The 20,632-nt window shown below is 43.2% G+C and overlaps 1 protein-coding gene across 1 annotated transcript in view; it reads right to left on the bottom strand.

Moving 5' to 3' along the window:
- Positions 1-20,632, bottom strand: part of LOC132866523 (cytochrome P450 3A27-like) — a 65,670-nt gene that overhangs the window by 25,717 nt on the left and 19,321 nt on the right. The window contains exons 6-9 of the mRNA XM_060899346.1: positions 7,117-7,205; positions 6,844-6,992; positions 6,573-6,700; positions 6,403-6,484 (exon numbers count right to left, since the gene is read on the bottom strand). Of these exons, the coding sequence (XP_060755329.1) occupies positions 6,403-6,484; positions 6,573-6,700; positions 6,844-6,992; positions 7,117-7,205 (448 nt within the window). The remainder of the gene's footprint in view (positions 1-6,402; positions 6,485-6,572; positions 6,701-6,843; positions 6,993-7,116; positions 7,206-20,632) is intronic.

The raw sequence follows: 20,632 nt of genomic DNA, 5'->3' as shown, positions 1-20,632 counted from the left end.
GCAACTAACTATGACAGCATAACTAAAAGGGGAGAGCCAGAAGGTAACACAGGCATGAGGGAGCCCCGGGACATAAAGCAGCAGCCACTACACCATCAACAAACTCGAGTGAGCAAACGAGTGGGGACTGACAGCATCCATACATCCCAGTTTACCAAAACACTCTGTCTGAGGACCCTCCAGATCTACTCCTTTACCTCATAAACACCATTAACACAAGGCTTGACTAAACAGATATGTTTTCAGCCGAGACTTAAACGCTGAGACTGTGTCTGATTCCCGAACACTACTTGGAAGGCTGTTCCATAACTGTGGGGCTTTGTAAGAAAAGGCTCTGCCCCCTGATGTAGCCTTCACTATACGAGGTACCAGCAGATAGCCTGCGCCTTTTGATCTAAGTAGGTGTGGCGGGTCATAGAGGAGCAGAAGTTCACTCAGGTACTGTGGTGCGAGACCATTCAGTGCTTTAAAGGTCAATAGTAGTATTTTATAATCAATACAAAATTTGATTGGGAGCCTTCTCAGCCCAGCTTTTCATGGTCTGGTGTTGTGCTGTGCATGTGTACTTTTTACCATCTGGCAATGCAGCCTTTATACACCTCAGCTGATCTTAAACTACTTTGTTGCCATGCCCCTCTGGACTCAGTGTCTTACAACCTATGCCACTCACTTGGAATTACTCGTCGTCCATATTACATACACCGTTCCAAAAGAGGACCGGCACTTATCTACAGATGTGATACTCAAATTCCAGCTCTATGTACTTATGCTCATTGACCCCCGAAAAATGCCAGTAGAGGAAGAACTCATGACCATCTTTGTCGTATTCCTATACTGACTGCTTCTTCCTTTCCAATTCGTCATTACTTTAACATTGCTCACCTGAATGCACAATGCATTGCCAATAAAACCTCATTAATCAATGACCTCATCCTCCAGAAGAAAATGGACAGGTTTTGTCTCTCAGAAACCCGGCAACATCCTGGTGAATGCATGCACTTAAACATGCTGACTCCCCCTGGTTATTCCTACTTATCTAAACCCAGATGAGTAGGGAGAGGGGGTGGGTTGGCTGTTGTGTATCGCTCGGACCTGATTGTTAAAGAACTAACACTATTCAGTGTGACAACTTTTGAATACATTGCTTTAAAGATTGTTTCAATCCCTCCCCTAATGCTGTTGTTAGTTTATCAGCCACCTAAACCATCTGCCAATTTTTTGTCTGAATTGAATGAACTCCTAACAGTTATCTCCCCTCTTTGTCCTGCTGTAATTATGCTTGATGACTAACATCCATGTTGATACCAAATGTTCTTGTGCCTCTGAGTTCATTTCTGTTTTGGATTGTTTTAACCTGACGCAGCATGTTGACTTCCCCACCCACAATCAAGGTCACACTCTTGAGCTGCTTTGTTCCACTGGTCTAAATGACATCTCTGTCTCTGGTATCTCTGATCATAAGCTCCTTGTGTGCAGCTTCCATACTACCATTCCTCCTCCTGCCTTTAAGAAAATGTCTGTCACCTACCAGAATATTAGGTCTATTAACCACAACCTCTTTGCTGCTTTTATACAGGCATCACCCCTGTCTGATCTACATGAAGAGCTCTCGTCCCCTGACAATCTGGTTGCCATTTACAATGACACTCTTTCTAGCTTGTTGGATGACTTGGCCCCTGTAAAGAATAGGCTTGTCCCTGCCACCCACACCTGTCCCTGGTTCACCCCTGAGATCAGAGTAATGAAGACCACTGGCCGACGTCTTGGGTGCTTGCATAAGAAAACCGGTCTTCCTGTCCACTCATTGCTCTACACTGAGCACATTCATAAGTATAGGGATGCCTTAAATGCTGCCTGTCACTGTTCAGCTGTCTTGGGGCAGGCTGCCACAGGAGGTTTGAGAAGTTTATCAACAGTCCTAAAGAGTGTTTCTGGCCTAGACTTAGAACCACTCATGATTAATGAGTAGTAGTTAGAACAGGCTTTCTTAAATTTCTTTGAAGACAAAATTAACCAAATTTACCAGTGCTTTCAACCTACTGCTCTATTTCTCTCCCCCTATTCTCCTCCTCTGGGCCCTAAACTCACCCACTTCACAACTGTTAACTCCCTTTCTGTCTCCAATATCATTGCTAAGTCTAACTCCTCCTCATCACGAGCGATTGCTCTAAGACAATGAGGGAGGCTCAGCCTCCTCTAAAAATGACGAACATCATGTAGGATGAATTGCGCTAGGCTTATGTTATAGCCGACCTTATAACATTGCTATTTCAGATTCAGAATCATAGAAATATATGTGCTCAACCCACTACAGTTTTTAGTTTGTATATATTTTCATTGTAAATAAAGTGTAAATATAGTGTTGTCAAGTTTGCTATCTTAGTTCCAGAAATTTCGTTTATTTGAGTGACTGAACTTGAACTTGAGGGGGCTAGTCAGCTAGCAAGAAAGCTGTGCACGGATGCCAAGCATTGCTGATTTAATTTTGGCGAAGCCATTTGCCAGTCTTCCTTTCGAGGAAAAAATTAAAATTAAAGAGCAGGGTAGACCAACACCTCAAATTGACTTGGTGAAAAAGGTAGGGAATAATATTCGTTCCTTTCAGCTCTCCTGGTACGAGAAAGTGAATTGGCTAACAGCAAGTGACCCACATCAACAACAGTAAATAGGCTACTTTAGTAATATGTCATGGATGGACCAAAAATATAGAATCTATTTAAAATGTTTATGCTGAGTATATTATATTGGAATAGATATTTTTCTGGATATGAATTAAACACAGCTACAATTTGGAAAACATTTTTAAACAAAAACACAGCCGAGAACATTTCACACTACAGACCTGGATTAAAAGTGAAGGGTTATCAAAATTGTCAATAAAACATTTCTCAGTCAAAATAAGTAAAATATAGGGAAAGTGTCATTGAATGAAATGTGTGGCCCCCAGCTCTATGTTTGGCTCCCCAAGGTCAGTGCTTGTGCCTATTCCAGAACACTCTGCTGTTACTGCTGAGGTTCCTGACAAAGAGCTGCTTTCAATAATGATCAATTTTTAAACAACATGCCACAATTTTAAAATATAAAATATTAAAATATACCCCCCCAACACCACCATCATGTATATTGGACAGTAGGCTAATGGGCCAAAAGAACCTGTTATTTCACAGTTTGTGACCCTGCCAACAATCAGCCAGATCAGAGGCAAGAGTATGGGCAAAATTGATGTGTTTTTTCTTTTAAAATCTGGAAATATCATAACCGACCAGCCTCCCCTGTTTGAAAGACTACCAGCCACCACTGCTCCTCATGTTAGCTTGACCCCACCCCTACTTCTGTACTCAAGACATGCTCCACAATCATCTGTGAACCAACTGCACTGTTAATTAATTCATGCCTCAACTCTGTTGTTCCCACTGCCCTCAAAACGGCTGCAGTTACTCCATTTTAAAGAAGCCTGATTTAGATCCAACCTCTGTCTAATTATTGACCGATAGCCAACCTCCCATTTTTAGCAAAAATATTGGAAAGAGTGGTTGTTTCACAACTTCATTCCTTTCTCATGGAAAACTCTGTACGAGCCCTTTCAGTCCAGTTTCCACACACATCACAGTACAGAAACTGCTCTCCTGCAAGTGGTAAATGACCTCCTCCTATCTGCTGATAGTGGTTCACTTAACATTCTCATTCTCTTTGACTTATCTGCTGTGTTTGACACTATCAATCATGACACACTCATCTCCTGTCTGTCAGATATTGGTATCACAGACATACAGTAGCTTTCCAATGGTTTCAGTCCTACCTCACCAACAGACCACAGTTTGTCACACTGGGTTTACATAAGTCCTCCATGTCCCCTATTACTTGTGGTGTCCCCCAGGTGTCTGTTCTTGGGCTCCTCCTTTTCCTTATATACATCCCTGCCCCTTGGCCAAATTATTTGTAACCATGGTCTTCACTTCCATTGCTACGTTGATGACATCTAATTACATCTCACTACACTACATCCTTCCCTGCTGACCCCCCCTCCCAGTTCCCTCAATGACTCTCTATCAGACCTAAAGTTGTGGATGCAGAATAATTTTGTAAAACTTAACACAGATAAAACAGAAATCATGCTTATCGGACCCAAATCTTCATTGTCCAAATCTTCCAGTTTCAGTTTTAACATCTACGGTGCACTTGTTAAATCTTCACCTGTTGTTAGAAACCTTGGAATATTGCTTGACCCCTCACTCAACTTTAATCCCCACATTAAATCCCTCACCAAGACTGCTTTCTTCCATCTCCGGAACATTGCCCGCCTTCGCCCCTTTCTTTCCATTTGTGATATTCAAACGTTGGTCCACTCCTTCATTATGTCCCACTTAGATTATTGTAACTCCCTTCTCATTGGCCTCCCTACTAAATCCCTTCAAAGACTACAATACATTCAGAACTTTGCAGTGAGACTCCACCCATACCAAACCATCTGCTCATATCTCCCCCATTCTTTCTCAGCTTCACTGGCTACCTGTTCTGTCCTGTATTAAGTATAAAATCATACTACTCACCTTCAAAGCTCTCCATAACCTTGCTCCTTCTTAAATCTGTGATCTTCTGACCCCGCATACTCCATCCCACTCTCTCAGATCCTCTAGCTATAATCTTCTTGCTGTTCCTCACACTAGACTGTCTACCCTGGGTGGTGTGGTGATTTTATACCCTTAATGTAACCACACACATATGTAAACATGCACACATGCCTTGTCATCATATTAACAATAATTTGGTTTTGATGATTGTATTGGGCGGCACGGTGGTGTAGTGGTTAGCGCTGTCACCTCACAGCAAGAAGGTCCTGGGTTCGAGCCCCGGGGCCGGCGAGGGCCTTTCTGTGTGGAGTTTGCATGTTCTCCCCGTGTCTGTGTGGGTTTCCTCCGGGTGCTCCGGTTTCCCCCACAGTCCAAAGACATGCAGGTTAGGTTAACTGGTGACTCTAAATTGACCGTAGGTGTGAATGTGAGTGTGAATGGTTGTCTGTGTCTATGTGTCAGCCCTGTGATGACCTGGCGACTTGTCCAGGGTGTACCCCGCCTTTCGCCCGTAGTCAGCTGGGATAGGCTCCAGCTTGCCTGCGACCCTGTAGAACAGGATAAAGCGGCTAGAGATAATGAGATGAGATGAGATGATTGTATTTTGATTCACGGGCGGCACGGTGGTGTAGTGGTTAGCGCTGTCGCCTCACAGCAAGAAGGTCCGGGTTCGAGCCCCGTGGCCGGCGAGGGCCTTTCTGTGTGGAATTTGCATGTTCTCCCCATGTCCGCGTGGGTTTCCTCCGGGTGCTCCGGTTTCCCCCACAGTCCAAAGACATGCAGGTTAGGTTAACTGGTGACTCTAAATTGAGCGTAGGTGTGAATGTGAGTGTGAATGGTTGTCTGTGTCTATGTGTCAGCCCTGTGATGACCTGGCGACTTGTCCAGGGTGTACCCCGCCTTTCGCCCGTAGTCAGCTGGGATAGGATCCAGCTTGCCTGCGACCCTGTAGAACAGGATAAAGCGGCTAGAGATAATGAGATGAGATGAATCCTATAATGTGGTAGACTGGCCAAGGCCATGAGTGTTGTGCTTGTTTACACCTGCAGCCTGTGTCAATCTTTAACCTGATTTGACTCCAGTCATCTTGAATAATGATGTATTGTATGCTCTGAATGCTGTGTTGTTCATGACATATCACTTCTTATCATATGTTTTGATTCTTCCTGAATTGACCATTCATACTGGAAAATTTGGCTAGGTTGATAGAAAATATGAGAAGTGTGAGATGTACTGCCCAATTGAAAATGTTGAAGTGGTATGACATGACATGTTAACCAGTGAGATTATTTGTATAAACGGTGTTGTTTTTTTAGACAGTATAAAATGAGAACTTTGTGATTTTGAGTTGGTTCACTCTGCAGACCGAACACAGCTTTTATTAATTGATTTAATAAAAGTCTAAACCTTTCTGCAACCTCTTGGACTTTGAATCATTTTTGCTTGGGAGAGTTTAAGTTTTGAGAGTTTCCACGACAGTGGCAGGTTCTTCAGCGCCACAGCCCCCAAGCTCTGGAAGTCCCTCCCTCAACCCCTCCATGACTGCTCTTCACTTTCTCTCTTCAAATCTCATCTAAAAACCTTCCTGTTTCATGAACACTTCTCCTCCGCCACCACTGCATAAACTTACCACGCTTTAGCAACTTTTTTTTGTGTGTTCTGTTTTCTTTGAACTATGTAAAGTGACTGAGTTTGAAGAAGGTGCTATATAAATGTAACTTATTATAATTAAAACTCATCAATGGTTATCTTAATGACCTCAATCATCTCAGAACAGAGCAAAAGAACAGAACGATGTGAGTTCGAGGGATTTTTTACTAGAGGACTTTACCTTTGTTTGTCTCTTTGCCATTTAGATCGTCTTTTTCTGATTTCTGAGAATCGATCATCAGCTGTATGAAATCGATTCGCTTCTGCAGAAGGTCAGAGACAAAAACAGAACCATAAAACCTCGATAATATCTAAAGTGTGTTAAGGAGTTTATGGCTTTTTTAGCTGTACCTTATGATCTTTGGTCACATGCTGAGACTTGATCTTTTGCAGCGAGGCGTAAAAGAAATCAGTCACTGCAGTTGGGAAAAGGGCAAAATCCATTTTCTCCAAAAGTGGAATAAGAAATGGGAAAAGACCTGATAGAAAAATAACAAGATTATAAAATATACCACTGTAACAAAAAGCATAAATATAAATGCAGATCTAAATATTAAGTGTCTGAATTTAGGTTTGTTTCATTATATTGTGAATTAATATTAATCTCAAATTAATTCATTACTGATAGCGAGGAACAGAGGGTAGAAAAGGTCAAACTTCAGCATTTTCTTGATGTTGGTTACGAATGGATCTTTGGGGTTGTTCAGTGAGTCGATATCGACACTAAACGCTGTGCTCATCACCACATCTATACTGTAGGCTCCGAGAAACCTAAAATTTCCAAAAACACCATCAAATCAAATCACAGTGCAGAAATTTGTGAAATAAACATTTATTTTATGCTTTAATATTCCACAGACAGTGCACTGAGGGTCACAGAAGATTATTTATTTACTCTTTAATATCTGCTGATTCTCCTCGCTCCGATGTCTTCTGCAGATTTGCAACCAACGAATGAGAATGTGACTTCATGATTCCAAACATCTGAGGAACAAGAAATAACATCTGTTAATGTAACATGGCGGACTGTTAGACATGGCCACTAGATAGTCATATAGCCACAGTATTATTTTTCTTGTGTGAAAAGGGAAATCACATTCAAAACAGTGTCAAAACAGACACAGCTAATCAACAGTGCTACCAGCCAATGCATCATAAATCCAAGCTTCCTGATCCTTTCATTCCACCATCCCACAAAACCAGCAACCCAACACAGAGCTGTACTCAGTAGTCAGTCGTGGGGATCTGTCACAATGCCGTGACCCAGATACTGGTGGTGTATAGGATTTTTTATACAGAGTTATTTTTATATATATATATATATATATATATATATATATATATATACACACACACACACACACACACACACACACACACACGCACGCACAGTGAGGCAAAAAAGTATTTAGTCAGTCACCAATTGTGCAAGTTCTCCCACTTAAAAAGATGAGAGAGGCCTGTAATTTTCATCATAGGTACACTTCAACTATGAGAGACAAAATGAGAAAAAAATCCAGAAAATCACATTGTCTGATTTTTAAAGAATTTATTTGCAAATTATGGTGGAAAATAAGTATTTGGTCAATAACAAAAGTTCATCTCAATACTTTGTTATATACCCTTTGTTAGCAATGACAGAGGGCAAACGTTTTCTGTAAGTCTTCACAAGGTTTTCACACACTGTTGCTGGTATTTTGGCCCATTCCTCCATGCAGATCTCCTCTAGAGCAGTGATGTTTTGGGGCTGTCGCTGGGCAACATGGACTTTCAACTCCCTCCAAAGATTTTCTATGGGGTTGAGATCTGGAGACTGGCTAGACCACTCCAGGACCTTGAAATGCTTCTTATGAAGCCACTCCTTCGTTGCCCAGGCGGTGTGTTTGGGATCATTGTCATGCTGAAAGACCCAGCCACATTTCATCTTCAATGCCCTTGCTGATGGAAGGAGGTTTTCACTCAAAATCTCATGATACATGGCCCCATTCATTCTTTCCTTTACAAGGATCAGTCGTCCTGGTCCCTTTGCAGAAAAACAGCCCCAAAGCATGATGTTTCCACCCCCATGCTTCACAGTAGGTATGGTGTTCTTTGGATGCAACTCAGCATTCTTTCTCCTCCAAACACAACAAGTTGAGTTTTTACCAAAAAGTTCTATTTTGGTTTCATCTGACCATATGACATTCTCCCAATCCTCTTCTGGATCATCCAAATGCTCTCTAGCAAACTTCAGACGGGCCTGGACATGTACTGGCTTAAGCAGGGGGACACGTCTGGCACTGCAGGATTTGAGTCCCTGGCGGCGTAGTGTGTTACTGATGGTAGCCTTTGTTACTTTGCTCCCAGTTCTCTACAGGTCATTCACTAGGTCCCCCCGTGTGGTTCTGGGATTTTTGCTCACCGTTCTTGTGATCATTTTGACCCCACGGGGTGAGATCTTGCATGGAGCCCCAGATCGAGGGAGATTATCAGTGGTCTTGTATGTCTTCCATTTTCTAATAATTGCTCCCACAGTTGATTTCTTCACACCAAGCTGCTTACCTATTGCAGATTCAGTCTTCCCGGCCTGGTGCAGGTCTACAATTTTGTTTCTGGTGTCCTTTGACAGCTCTTTGGTCTTGGCCATAGTGGAGTTTGGAGTGTGACTGTTTGAGGTTGTGGACAGGTGTCTTTTATACTGATAACGAGTTCAAACAGGTGCCATTAATACAGGTAACAAGTGGAGGACAGAGGAGCCTCTTAAAGAAGTTGTTACAGGTCTGTGAGAGCCAGAAATCTTGCTTGTTTGTAGGTGACCAAATACTTATTTTACCAATTAATTCATTAAAAATCCTACAATGTGATTTCCTGGATTCTTCCCCCCCCCCCCATTCTGTCTCTCATAGTTGAAGTGTACCTATGATGAAAATTACAGGCCTCTCTCATATTTTTAAGTGGGATAAATATATATATATATTGCATTTCTTTAGGTAATATACTTTTTAGGTAATATACGGGCAGTTGCGGAGGCAAAAACTCGGAACTGGGAGGAGTTCAGTGAGGCCATGGAAGAGGACTATCAGTCAGCCTCGAAGAAATTCTGGCAAACCGTCTGGTGCCTCAGGAGAGGGAAAGCAGTACTCTGCCAACACTGTTTACAGTGCGGGTGGGGAGCTGTTGACCTCAACTGGGGATATTGTCGGGTGGTGGAAGGAATACTTCGAGGATCTCCTCAATCCCACCATCACTTCTTCCATTGAGGAAGTGGAGGCTGATGACTCAGAGGTGGACTCGTACATTACACAAGCCGAAGTCACTGAGGTAGTTTGCAAGCTCCTTGGTGGCAAGCCACCGGGGGTGGAAGAGATCCGCCCCAAGTATCTCAAGTCTCTGGATGTTGTGGGGCTGTCTTGGCTGACATGCCTCTGCAACATTGCGTGGAGGTTGGGGACAGTGCCTCTGGAGTGGCAGACCGGGGTGGTGGTCCCTCTTTTCAAGAAAGGGGACTGGAGAGTGTGCACCAATTATAGGGGAATCACACTTCTCAGCCTCCCCGGGAAGGTTTACTAAAGGGTACTGGAGAGGAGAATTCAGCCGATAGTTGAACCTCAGATCCAGGAGGAACAATGCGGTTTTCGTCCTGGTCGTGGAACACTGGACCAGCTCTATACCCTTCATAGGGTGATCGAGGATTCATGGGAGTTTGCCCAACCAGTCCACATGTGTTTTGTGGATTTGGAGAAGACATTCGACCATGTCCCTCGTGGTATTCTGTGGGGGGTGCTTTGGGAGTATGGGGTTCGGGGCTCTTTGCTAAGGGCTGTCCAGTCCCTGTACAAATGGAGCAGGAGTCTGATTTGCATTGCCAGCAGTAAGTCAGACCTGTTCCCAGTGCATGTTGGACTCTGGCAGGGCTGCCCTTTGTCACCGGTTCTGTTCATAATTTTTATGGACAGAATTTCTAGGCGCAGCCAGGGGCCGGAAGGAATCCTGTTTGGGAACCACAGGATTTCATCTCTGCTTTTTGCGGATGATGTTGTCCTGTTGGCTTCTTCAAACCAGGACCTTCAGCATGCACTGGGGTGGTTTGCAGTCGAGTGTGAAGCGGCTGGGATGAGAATCAGCACCTCCAAGTCTGAGGCCATGGTTCTCGACTGGAAAAGGGTGGCTTGCCCTCTCCAGGTTGATGGAGAAGTCCTGCCTCAAGTGGAGGAGTTTAAGTATCTTGGGATCTTGTTCACGAGTGAGGGAAGGATGGAGCGTGAGATTGACAGGCAGATCGGTGCAGCCTCCACAGTGATGTGGTCGCTTTACCGGTCCGTCATGGTGAAGGTGCCGAGCCAAAATGGCGAAGCTCTCCATTTACCGGTCGATCTACATTCTGACTCTCACCTATGGTCATGAGCTTTGGGTAATGACCGAAAGAACAAGATTGCAAATACAAGTGGCTGAAATGAGTTTCCTTCACAGGGTGGCTGGGCGCTCCCTTAGAGATATGGTGAGAAGCACAATCACTCGGGAGGAGCTCGGAGTAGAGCCGCTGCTCCTCCACATCGAGAGGAATCAGCTGAGGTGGCTCGGGCATCTCTTTCGGATGCCTCCTGGACGCCTCCCTGGGGAAGTGTTCCAGGCATGTCCCCCTGGGAGGAGGCCCCAGGACACGCTGGAGGGACTATGTCTCTCGGCTGGCCTGGGAACACCTCGGTGTTCTTCCCAAGGAGCTGGCCGAGGTGTCTGGGGAGAGGGAAGTTTGGGCTTCCATGCTCAGACTGCTGCCTCCGCGACCCGGCTCTGGATAAGTGGATGAAGAAGAGATGAGATGAGAGAATATACTTGCTGTTTCGTTTTTGCACTACACTGAGCCAAAGCAACGAAATCTCATTCTGATGTGTATTGTCTGATGCAAATCTGAATGACAATAAAGAAAGTCTAAGTCTGATAATCAATACCAGAAATATATGTTTGGCATGCTTGAAACTGGTCCAGGCTGTTCTGATTGATGCTTATTTTGGTTTGTTAAATCTTTGAGATTTATCTTCACTCGCACATTCTGCTCTCTGTTTAATGAAGGTTACGTTGACCAGTAATGTCTTTCTTCTTTTCATAAGACTATGATCCTGATGGGTGATGTAATGGTCCATAATGTCTCTCTTCTTTCTTTGTCAGTGACTGTTTACTCCTGGATCCATGAGGCAGAATCTCTTAGGCAGCAGAGGTCTACATTCCTAGATCATATATTGTCAATTCGACCTCCTTTGGTACAGACAGATCAAAACCTAACAAGTTTCTAGGCATTTATCTGGGATCTCAAGATACAGTAACTCTTAAGATTTACCTTAAGATAGATCTTAAGGTAAGATAATTTTTTTATTAAGTACATTGGGTTCTCTTCTTCCATCTGGAGATCTGAAATCTGGTTATCCCAATTGCACACATACATGCATCGTATAAAATGGTTCTATGCTGCTTCCTAGGGCCGATTGGATGGTAGTTTTCATTTATCCCAAGGAAATTGAATCAAACACAACTGGACTTAAAACCAAGTCTTTGAAGACATTCACTTCTCATCCAAGAGGCTTCATCAGTCACACAGGAGAAGAAATTCTCACTGGTGAAGCCTCTTGAATGAGAGGTGGAACTTTTTCAAAGACTTAAAACCAAGTCCAGTTGTGCTCGATTCAATTTCCCTGTGAAACTATGAGCTGGATGAATGAGAAGCTGTTCACAGACATTTTTGGTTATCCCAGTCGCAGGGCCGTTTGGATGGTAGCTTTTGATTATCCCAGATGCACACATACATGCATTGTACAAATAGTCTTATGGTGTTTCCTTGGGCTGATTGGAAGGGACTGTAATTTGATCTGTCTGATTTTGATTTATCTGATTTGTCCAAGTTATCCTTATCTCCGAGTTCTAAATATAAAGCTTTATATTCTAAAGCTGCCTGATACTGTGTGGATATGGTCTCAGTGGTATCCCAGAGACAGGTTGAGAGGTTTATAGATGCTAAGCTGAGAATTATTTCCCAATACAATAATTTGTCAAAATTTTACCTCATTCCTCTTTGGAAATTCTTTTCCTGTATGTTTTGTGTTTGTCTTTTGTGTGTTGTGTTTTGTGTGTCAAAATGGGTGGAAGTGGTCAGGCCATTGAATGCTAACGTGCAGAATTTATCACCCTCCCAAACCAAGATATCTGGAGTAGGAATTGATTGAATATGTGACTGAGATTGTTGATGAGATTTTAGAGCAGTATCCTGATGGACTTGTGGTGTGTGGAGGTGATTTAAATCGTATTGATCTAGAACATTTATCAACTTTAATTGGACTGAAAGCTCTTGTTGACTTTCCTACTCACGGTGAATCAGTTTTGGATAATTGCCTCACGAATAATGAAGCGCTTTTCTCTGGGTGTTGCCCGATTGTTGCCCAAATAAAGACAGATCATAAGGGCATTATTCTACCAGCAGGTGTGAAATTAAAGCCCCTGAGACTAAAGTGTATACTGCATAACTATAGGGAACACAGAAGAACAGAATTCCATAAAAAGTTTCTGGAACTAAACTGGTCTGAGGCTATTAACGGCACTAGTTTGGAAGTTGCAGTGGACTTTCTACATTCAACCATCGAGCATCTAATGGAAGAATGTTTGAGTAAGACTGTGACTATATTGGCAAGAGACCCCCCATGGATGAACCCTCTTGTTAAGGTGCTATTGAAAAGGAAGGCGAGGTGTAATAGTGAAAATAATGTGAAAGATCTGACAGAGAGGATTATTGTGGATAATCAACGTGCTATGGCAACAGGGAAGCTTGGATCGTGAGCATGGTGGTGAAAAGTGGATCAACTGTTGCATACAGTGGTGCTTGAAAGTTTGTGAACCCTTTAGAATTTTCTATATTTCTGCATAAATATGACCTAAAACATCATCAGATTTTCACACAAGTCCTAAAAGTAGATAAAGAGAACCCAGTTAAACAAATGAGACAAAAATATTATACTTGGTCATTTACTTATTGAGGAAAATGATCTAATATTTCATATCTGTGAGTGGCAAAAGTATGTGAACCTCTAGGATTAGCAGTTAATTTGAAGGTGAAATTAGAGTCAGGTGTTTTCAATCAATTGGATGACAGTCAGGTGTGAGTGGGCACCCTGTTTTATTTAAAGAACAGGGATCTATCAAAGTCTGATCTTCACAACACATGTTTGTGGAAGTGTATCATGGCACAAACAAGGGAAATTTCTGAGGACCTCAGAAAAAGCGTTGTTGATGCTCATCAGGCTGGAAAAGGTTAGAAAACCATCTTTAAAGAGTTTGGACTCCACCAATCCACAGTCAGACAGATTGTGTACAAATGGAGAAAATTCAAGACCATTGCTACCCTCCCCAGGAGTGGTCAACCAACAAAGATCACTCCAAGAGCAAGGCGTGTAATAGTCGACGAGGTCACAAAGGACCCCAGGGTAACTTCTAAGCAACTGAAGGCCTCTCTCACATTGGCTAATGTTAATGTTCATGAGTCCACCATCAGAAGAACACTGAACAACATGGTGTGCATGGCAAGGTTGCAAGAAGAAAGCCACTGCTCTCCAAAAAGAACATTGTTGCTCATCTGCAGTTTGCTAAAGATCATGTGGACAAGCCAGAAGACTATTGGAAAAATGTTTTGTGGACGGATGAGACCAAAATAGAACTTTTTGGTTCAAGTGAGAAGCGTTATGTTTGGAGAAAGGAAAACACTGCATTCCAGCACAAGAACCTTATCCCATTTGTGAAATATGGTGGTGGTAATATAATGGTTTGGGCCGTTTTGCTGCATCTGGCCCAGGATGGCTTGCCATCATTGATGGAACAATGAATTCTGAATTATACCAGCGAATTCTAAAGGAAAATGTCAGGACATCTGTCCATGAACTGAATCTCAATAGAGAAGGTGGGTCATGCAGCAAGACAACGACCCTCAGCATGCAAGTCATTCTACCAAAGAATGGTTAAAGAATAATAAAGTTAATGTTTTGGAATGGCCAAGTCAAAGTCCTGACCTTAATCCAATCAAAATTTTGTGGAAGGACCTGAAGCGAGCAGTTCACGTGAGGAAACCCACCAACATCCCAGAGTTGAAGCTCTATTGTACGGAGGAACGGGCTAAAATTCCTCCAAGCTGGTGCGCAGGACTGATCAACAGTTACCGCAAATGTTTAGTAGCAGTTATTGCTGCACAAGGGGGTCACACCAGATACTGAAAGCAAAGGTTCACATACTTTTGCCACTCACAGATATGTAATATTGGATCATTTTCCTCAATAAATAAATGACCAACTATAATATTTTTGTCTCATTTGTTTAACTTGGTTCCCTTTATCTACTTTTAGGACTTGTGTGAAAATCTGATCATGTTTTAGGTCATATTTATGCAGAAATATAGAAAATTCTAAAGGGTTCACAAACTTTCAAGCACCACTGTAGAAGAGATAAGAGCTGCCCAAACTTTGATCAGCATTTTATCGAGGGACTTAACAACTATTTTGGTGAACTTTGCTTTGATTCTGCCTACCAGACCCCTACCAGTTAATCTAGATGCAAACTTGTCACCCCCTCAGCTTTCTTCTGTGCAGATGTTCCAAGCTCTATCGAGGATCAAAACACACAGCCACTGGACCCAATGGAATACCCTTTTGGGTATGGAAGGAGCATGCAGCGATTTTCACCCCAGTGGTAGAGGCCCTGTGGAATAGGTCTCTAGCCCTACAGTCTTGGCCAAGGTGATGGAAAGAAGCTAACATCAATCCCCTCGCTAAAGTTGATATTCTAATGGAGTATGCAGACTATAGAGGCATTAATATAACTCCAGTGATAGCCAGGTCCTTGGAAAGAACTGTATATGACGTTTTTAATAAGAACACTCTAGAAAGCTACTTATCTAACAGTCAATTTGCTTATCGCTCAGGCAGCAGCTGCATCAATGCTCTTTTGAAAATGCAACATACTTATCTCGCTGCTCTCGATAAGAAAGAAATACAGGCAGTAAGACTCTTTACTATGGATTTCTCTAAAGCATTTGATAGTGTCAAGCATAGCATACTCGCAGATAAGTTATGGGGCAGCCCTCTTAATCTGTTCATGGTTAACTGGTATTTAAGCTTTTTAGAAGATAGAAAACAAAGGGTAGTGTGTAATGAAATTGTGTGTGATTGGAAAATAGCGAACAGAGGAACAACGCAGGGCAGTGTCATTGGCTCTTACTTGTTTAATTTCTTTTTGAATGATCTCGAGATAGTTGGACAGCATTTTTCACTAACTAAGTATGTGGTTGACTCTACCATTCTATTTACCATTTCTAGAGATTTGCCTGATTAATCTTCAGGTGCGCTTAAGCAATTTATGGACTGGACAATAGAAAATGGCATGAACTGTAATACACAGAAATGCAAAGAGCTGATTATGTGTAAGAGGGGTGACAACAGTGTGTATCTTGCGATATATAACAAAGCAATATGATAACTATATTAGGGGTAACTTTGCAGGCTAACTACAAATTTAGTTTGCACGTTAAGACTGAGCTCTATGAAGCCAACAAGTGTATATGATTAGAAGCCTTCGTAAGGAAGGATACTCGCAATTGGAAGTAGATCACCTTTTTAATTCCATTGTTCTTTCTAAATTCCTTTACGGTTTGCTTACTGATCTTACTGCTATACAACAATTTTTAACTAGATGTTTTAAACGACATTATACTTGAACTCATTTCGATATTTTTTGTCTTCTTGAAAACTGACCACCGACTGTTTAATAAGTTTAATGTCACAGATCATCCACTGTTCAGCTTGCTGCCTAAGGTAAAGGAATCTTCTGCACACCTAAGGAACAGATCCAGCATTATGCCTAGAATAATTTCTCCTAAGGACAGCTACAGGAGAAAGGTGGAGCAGAAGCTGAAGGAGAACAGCATGAGGGAAGTCTGGAAAGGTGTGAAAACCATTACAGGCCACAATACAAAGACCAGAGTTGTTGAGGGGACAGTGGAGAGGGCGAATGAGTTGAATGACTTCTTCAACCAGTTCAACCAGCCCACGTCCCCCCACCCTCCCCTTCACTGTAGCCATCTCTCCTTCTTCCCTCAACACACCTCCCCCCAGTCATTGCAGCAGCCCCCTCCTCCCCCACCTCAACACAGACTCCTCCATGCATTATTGCAGACCAGGTCAGAGGTCAACTGAGGAAGCTTCACCCCAGGAAAGCAGCAGGTCCGGACAAGGTGTGTCCCCGACTACTGAAGACCTGCACTGCTGAACTGGATGAACCACTCCAACGCATCTTCAACCTCAGCCTGCAGCTGAGGAGAGTGCCCATCCTCTGGAAGACATCATGTATCATTCCAGTTCCCAAAAAGAATCGGCCCAGCGAGCTGAACGACTTCTGACCGGTGGCACTCACTTCACATCTGATGAAGACGTTGGAGTAACTCTTCCTCAGCCTCCTCAGACCCCAGGTACAACATGCCCAGGACTGTCTGCAGTTTGCGTACCGGGCAGGTGTTGGTGTGGAAGACGTCATCCTCTACCTGCTATGCCGAGCCACTTGCATCTGGATAAGGGAAACCGCATAGTGAGGATCCTCTTCTTAGACTTCTCAAGTGCCTTCAACACCATCCAACCCCTTTTGCTTCAGGACAAACTGAACAGGATGCAAGAGGACCCCTGCCTGGTCACCTGGATCTCCAGCTACCTCACCGACAGGCCGCAGTACGTCAGGCTGAAGGACATCACGTCTGACACTGTGATTAGCAGCACTGGAGCACCCCAGGGCATGGTGCTGGCCCCTCTTCACTCTGTACACCGCGGACTTCTGCTACAACTCAGAGCTGTGTCACATTCAGAAGTTCGCCGATGACACAGCCATCATTGGGTGTATCAGTGACGACAGAGAGGAGGAGTATAGGAGCCTGATGAGGGACTTTGCTGTGTGGTGCAACAGGAACCATCTGCAGCTCAACACCTCGAAGACCAAGGAGCTGGTCATTGACTTTGGGAGGTCCAGACCAAGGTCACGACCAGTTCTGATCGAGGGAGTCGAGGTGGAGGCTGTGGATTCCTACAGGTACCTCGGGCCATGGCTGGACAGCAAGCTGGACTGGACTTTCAACACCAATCATTTGTACAGGAAGGGAGAGAGCAGGCTATACTTCCTTAGGAGGCTGCAGTCCTTTAACATCTGCAGGAAACTCCTGTGGATGTTCTATCAGTCTGTGGTCACCAGTGTCCTGTTTTACACTGTGGTGTGCTGGGGGGGGGCACATCCAAAAAGGACACATCCAGGCTGGACAAACTGATCAGGCGGGCCGGCTCTGTGGTCGGCATGAAGTTGGACTCTCTGGTGATGGTGGCAGAGATGATGTCTATGGACAAACTACTGAACATCATGGACGATGCCAGTCACCCTCTGCACACCATCATCAGCAACCAGAGGAGCCTGTTCAGTGACAGAATGCTCCTTCCCAAGTGCAGGACGAACAGACTTAAACACTCCTTTGTCCCTCACGCCATCAGACTGTACAACTCCTCTCTGGGGGGGGGGGGGAGGAAGGGTAATAGGAGGACAGAGGACGGGAAGGAGTAGTAGCCTAGCCTAACAATGAGCAATACCAGACAATGTGCAATATTAAGTGCAATATCTCTCCTGCTGGCCCCCTTTCCCCCCTTCCTCTCTTCTCCATATCTTATTCTTTTTATATTTGTATATGTAAATACTTAATTTAATTTATCTAGAAGTTTTTTCTCTATGTTCTATTCTCTGTTTATCCTGTAATGATGCTGCTGGGATCTTAATTTCTCTGAGGGAACCTGCCCAAAGGGATCAATAAAGTTCTATCTAATCTAAGAATAAGCACAGCACATTTTAGGAATAGTTTTTTAATAGATTAATTTTTAAGTACAAGTTGATGTAGGTTTTATATTTAGGCATTTCTGTCATTTATATTGTTACATTTGATATGTATTTTTTATCTAGTGAATAAAGACATTATTAGTCTAAAAATGAATATAGGACTGCAAAGTAACTCAAGTATGACAAGGTTATTTTGTGGAACCTTTTGTTGACAATTTGGTCAGATAGACAGATGGTCAACTCAGCATGGATACATTTTGATGAGAGCTTTTTTTTAAGCATTAGTTTGATGGTAAATAATAAGCTACCTTGGCCATGCTCATAGGAATAATATTGATAACCCTGACAGAGAAAAGAATAAATCAAAAAGTGTAAAGTTGACTAAATCGTTAAATTTACGTGTGCAGGTTTCACTACCTCCATCAGCCCCACTGTGTTAAAAATATCTGTGAATTTTATTCAGCACCCTGTGATGACCTGGCGACTTGTCCAGGGTGTACCCCGCCTTTCGCCCGTAGTCAGCTGGGATAGGCTCCAGCTTGCCTGCGACCCTGTAGAACAGGATAAAGTGACTAGAGATAATGAGATGAGATGAGATGATCTGAGGAAGACACAGACACTGAAGTCTGTGTTCCTCAGATTTTGAATCAGGTGCCTCAAACTCTCTAGGCATCACACCCCAATAAGGTTGGACATGCACAGGTACCCCATACACTGCCAGTCTGAAAACATCTGTTCCTGTGTATGCATTGGCCAACTGGTTATATCTATCAATCAACATGGATGTACCTCCTTCAGAAAGCATTGAATATTCTTTGCTTCATGTTTCAAAAACAGGTTGTCAGTTAAAGGCCAATTCATACTTCATACAATTTATACATCAGGACGTCATGCATGGCCACTCAAACAGGGTGAAGTATTCATACATGCATCTAATGTAAGTGTATCACCATAATTTACTAAATTAAACTGAGAAGAAGAGATAAAAACAATGCAAGTTCCTTGTTTAACTGTAGGAATAATTAACAGAACATAAAACAGATAAACTTAGTTTTATATATTTCACATAAAATAGAAATCTCACATTATTAATTATAAACACAGTGAATTCTGACAAAGTGTTCCTAAAAAGTCTTTAAACTTGTCTGAACGCTTCAGTATATTTAGTGTTCAAATCCACAGTTTTGTCCCTCACTGAGTGATGAGGCTGTAGATTTTTTTTGTTATTGAATTACTGTGGTTTACATCATGATACGGTGCGTTTATTAGGAGTGGGGACAGGGACAGGTTTAAAGAGTCAAGGTACAGCTTTAGCAAAGCTGTTATGGCTGGCAATGCTGGTCACAACATAAATGAGACAAGGTCAATTCAAGTTTATTTTTATAGTGCTTTTAACAATAGACATTGTTGCAAAGCAGCTTTACAGAAAATTAAAGACTTTAAACATGAGCTAATTTTATCCTTAATTTATCCCCAATGAGCAAGCCTGTGATTCAGGAGGGGTGTATGGGGTGTCAGGGAGAGGTAGCACCTCTTACAGGGAAGGCTTGTTGTGTTCTTCGGAACAACTCATCCGTATTTGGTCCTCACCTGATGCCCAGCTTTCACCAGTGGCTCCCCGTAGCTGTTTGCATGCAACAGCAGCCACACCCTGGGCAACAGCTTTGACAGGCTGGCTAAACCGGGTGAGGGTAACCGATGGGTCTCAAACCCTCGGTGAGTTACAGATTACCTACCCTTTGCATGCAAAGACTGGTGCCGGCAGACTGGGCAGATGAAACCAACAGGAAGGTTCAATGGCTAGGAAGGCAGTTCCAGCAGGCACTGTGGAATGCTGAGAGCAGGGTGAGGCACGGAAGGAGTCCTGGTCATCCACTGCAGCTCGGGAGGTCTCCAGGCATAATGGTTCTCCATGCCACTGGGTCAAGGTCTCTCTGGCTGAGTGAGTGGGATTGCCCCAGTGCAACGGCTCTACCACTTTAAAACAACTTTACGCACAGGTTCCATTGTGTGAATTCATCTCTGATCTTTCATCTCAAATTTCCTCAAGTCCTGCAGTGATGGGGGAGTGGTGAAGCAACAGGTAGAGGTGACCACTGGCAGTAGTAGTCATGAACCTGCACACAGGCAGCCCTGGACATTGGTCGCTTAAAAATGTGGACAACAGAGTGAGTTGAAAACAACTGACATTTCAGCCTCTTTAGGACAGCACTGCCCACCCTCACAGGAGGGAGGGGCTTAGAAAAGGTACCCCAGACATTGCTTGCCCTTGATAATCTGGCCAACATACCACAGCTGGCAGATCATCCTTCATAGCGGTTGAACATTGTGAAGAAAAACAAATCAAAAGAAACTCATCTTTGGAGCATGGAATGGCCATACCTTGATGGACAATGTTAGGGTTTCTAGACCCGAAAGAAGAACAGCATTAGTGGTGATCAAACTACATCATTACAACATCAACATAGCTACACTCAGCAAGACAAGGTTTGCAGATGAGGGCTCTCTGAGACAGAATGCAAGTGAATACATTTTTTCTGGAAAGG

Source organism: Neoarius graeffei, chromosome 18, assembly GCF_027579695.1.
Source record: "Neoarius graeffei isolate fNeoGra1 chromosome 18, fNeoGra1.pri, whole genome shotgun sequence".
Taxonomy (NCBI): Eukaryota; Metazoa; Chordata; class Actinopteri; order Siluriformes; family Ariidae; genus Neoarius; species Neoarius graeffei.
The sequence above is the reverse complement of the archived record's forward strand: the minus strand, read 5'-3'. Positions and strand labels throughout refer to the sequence as shown.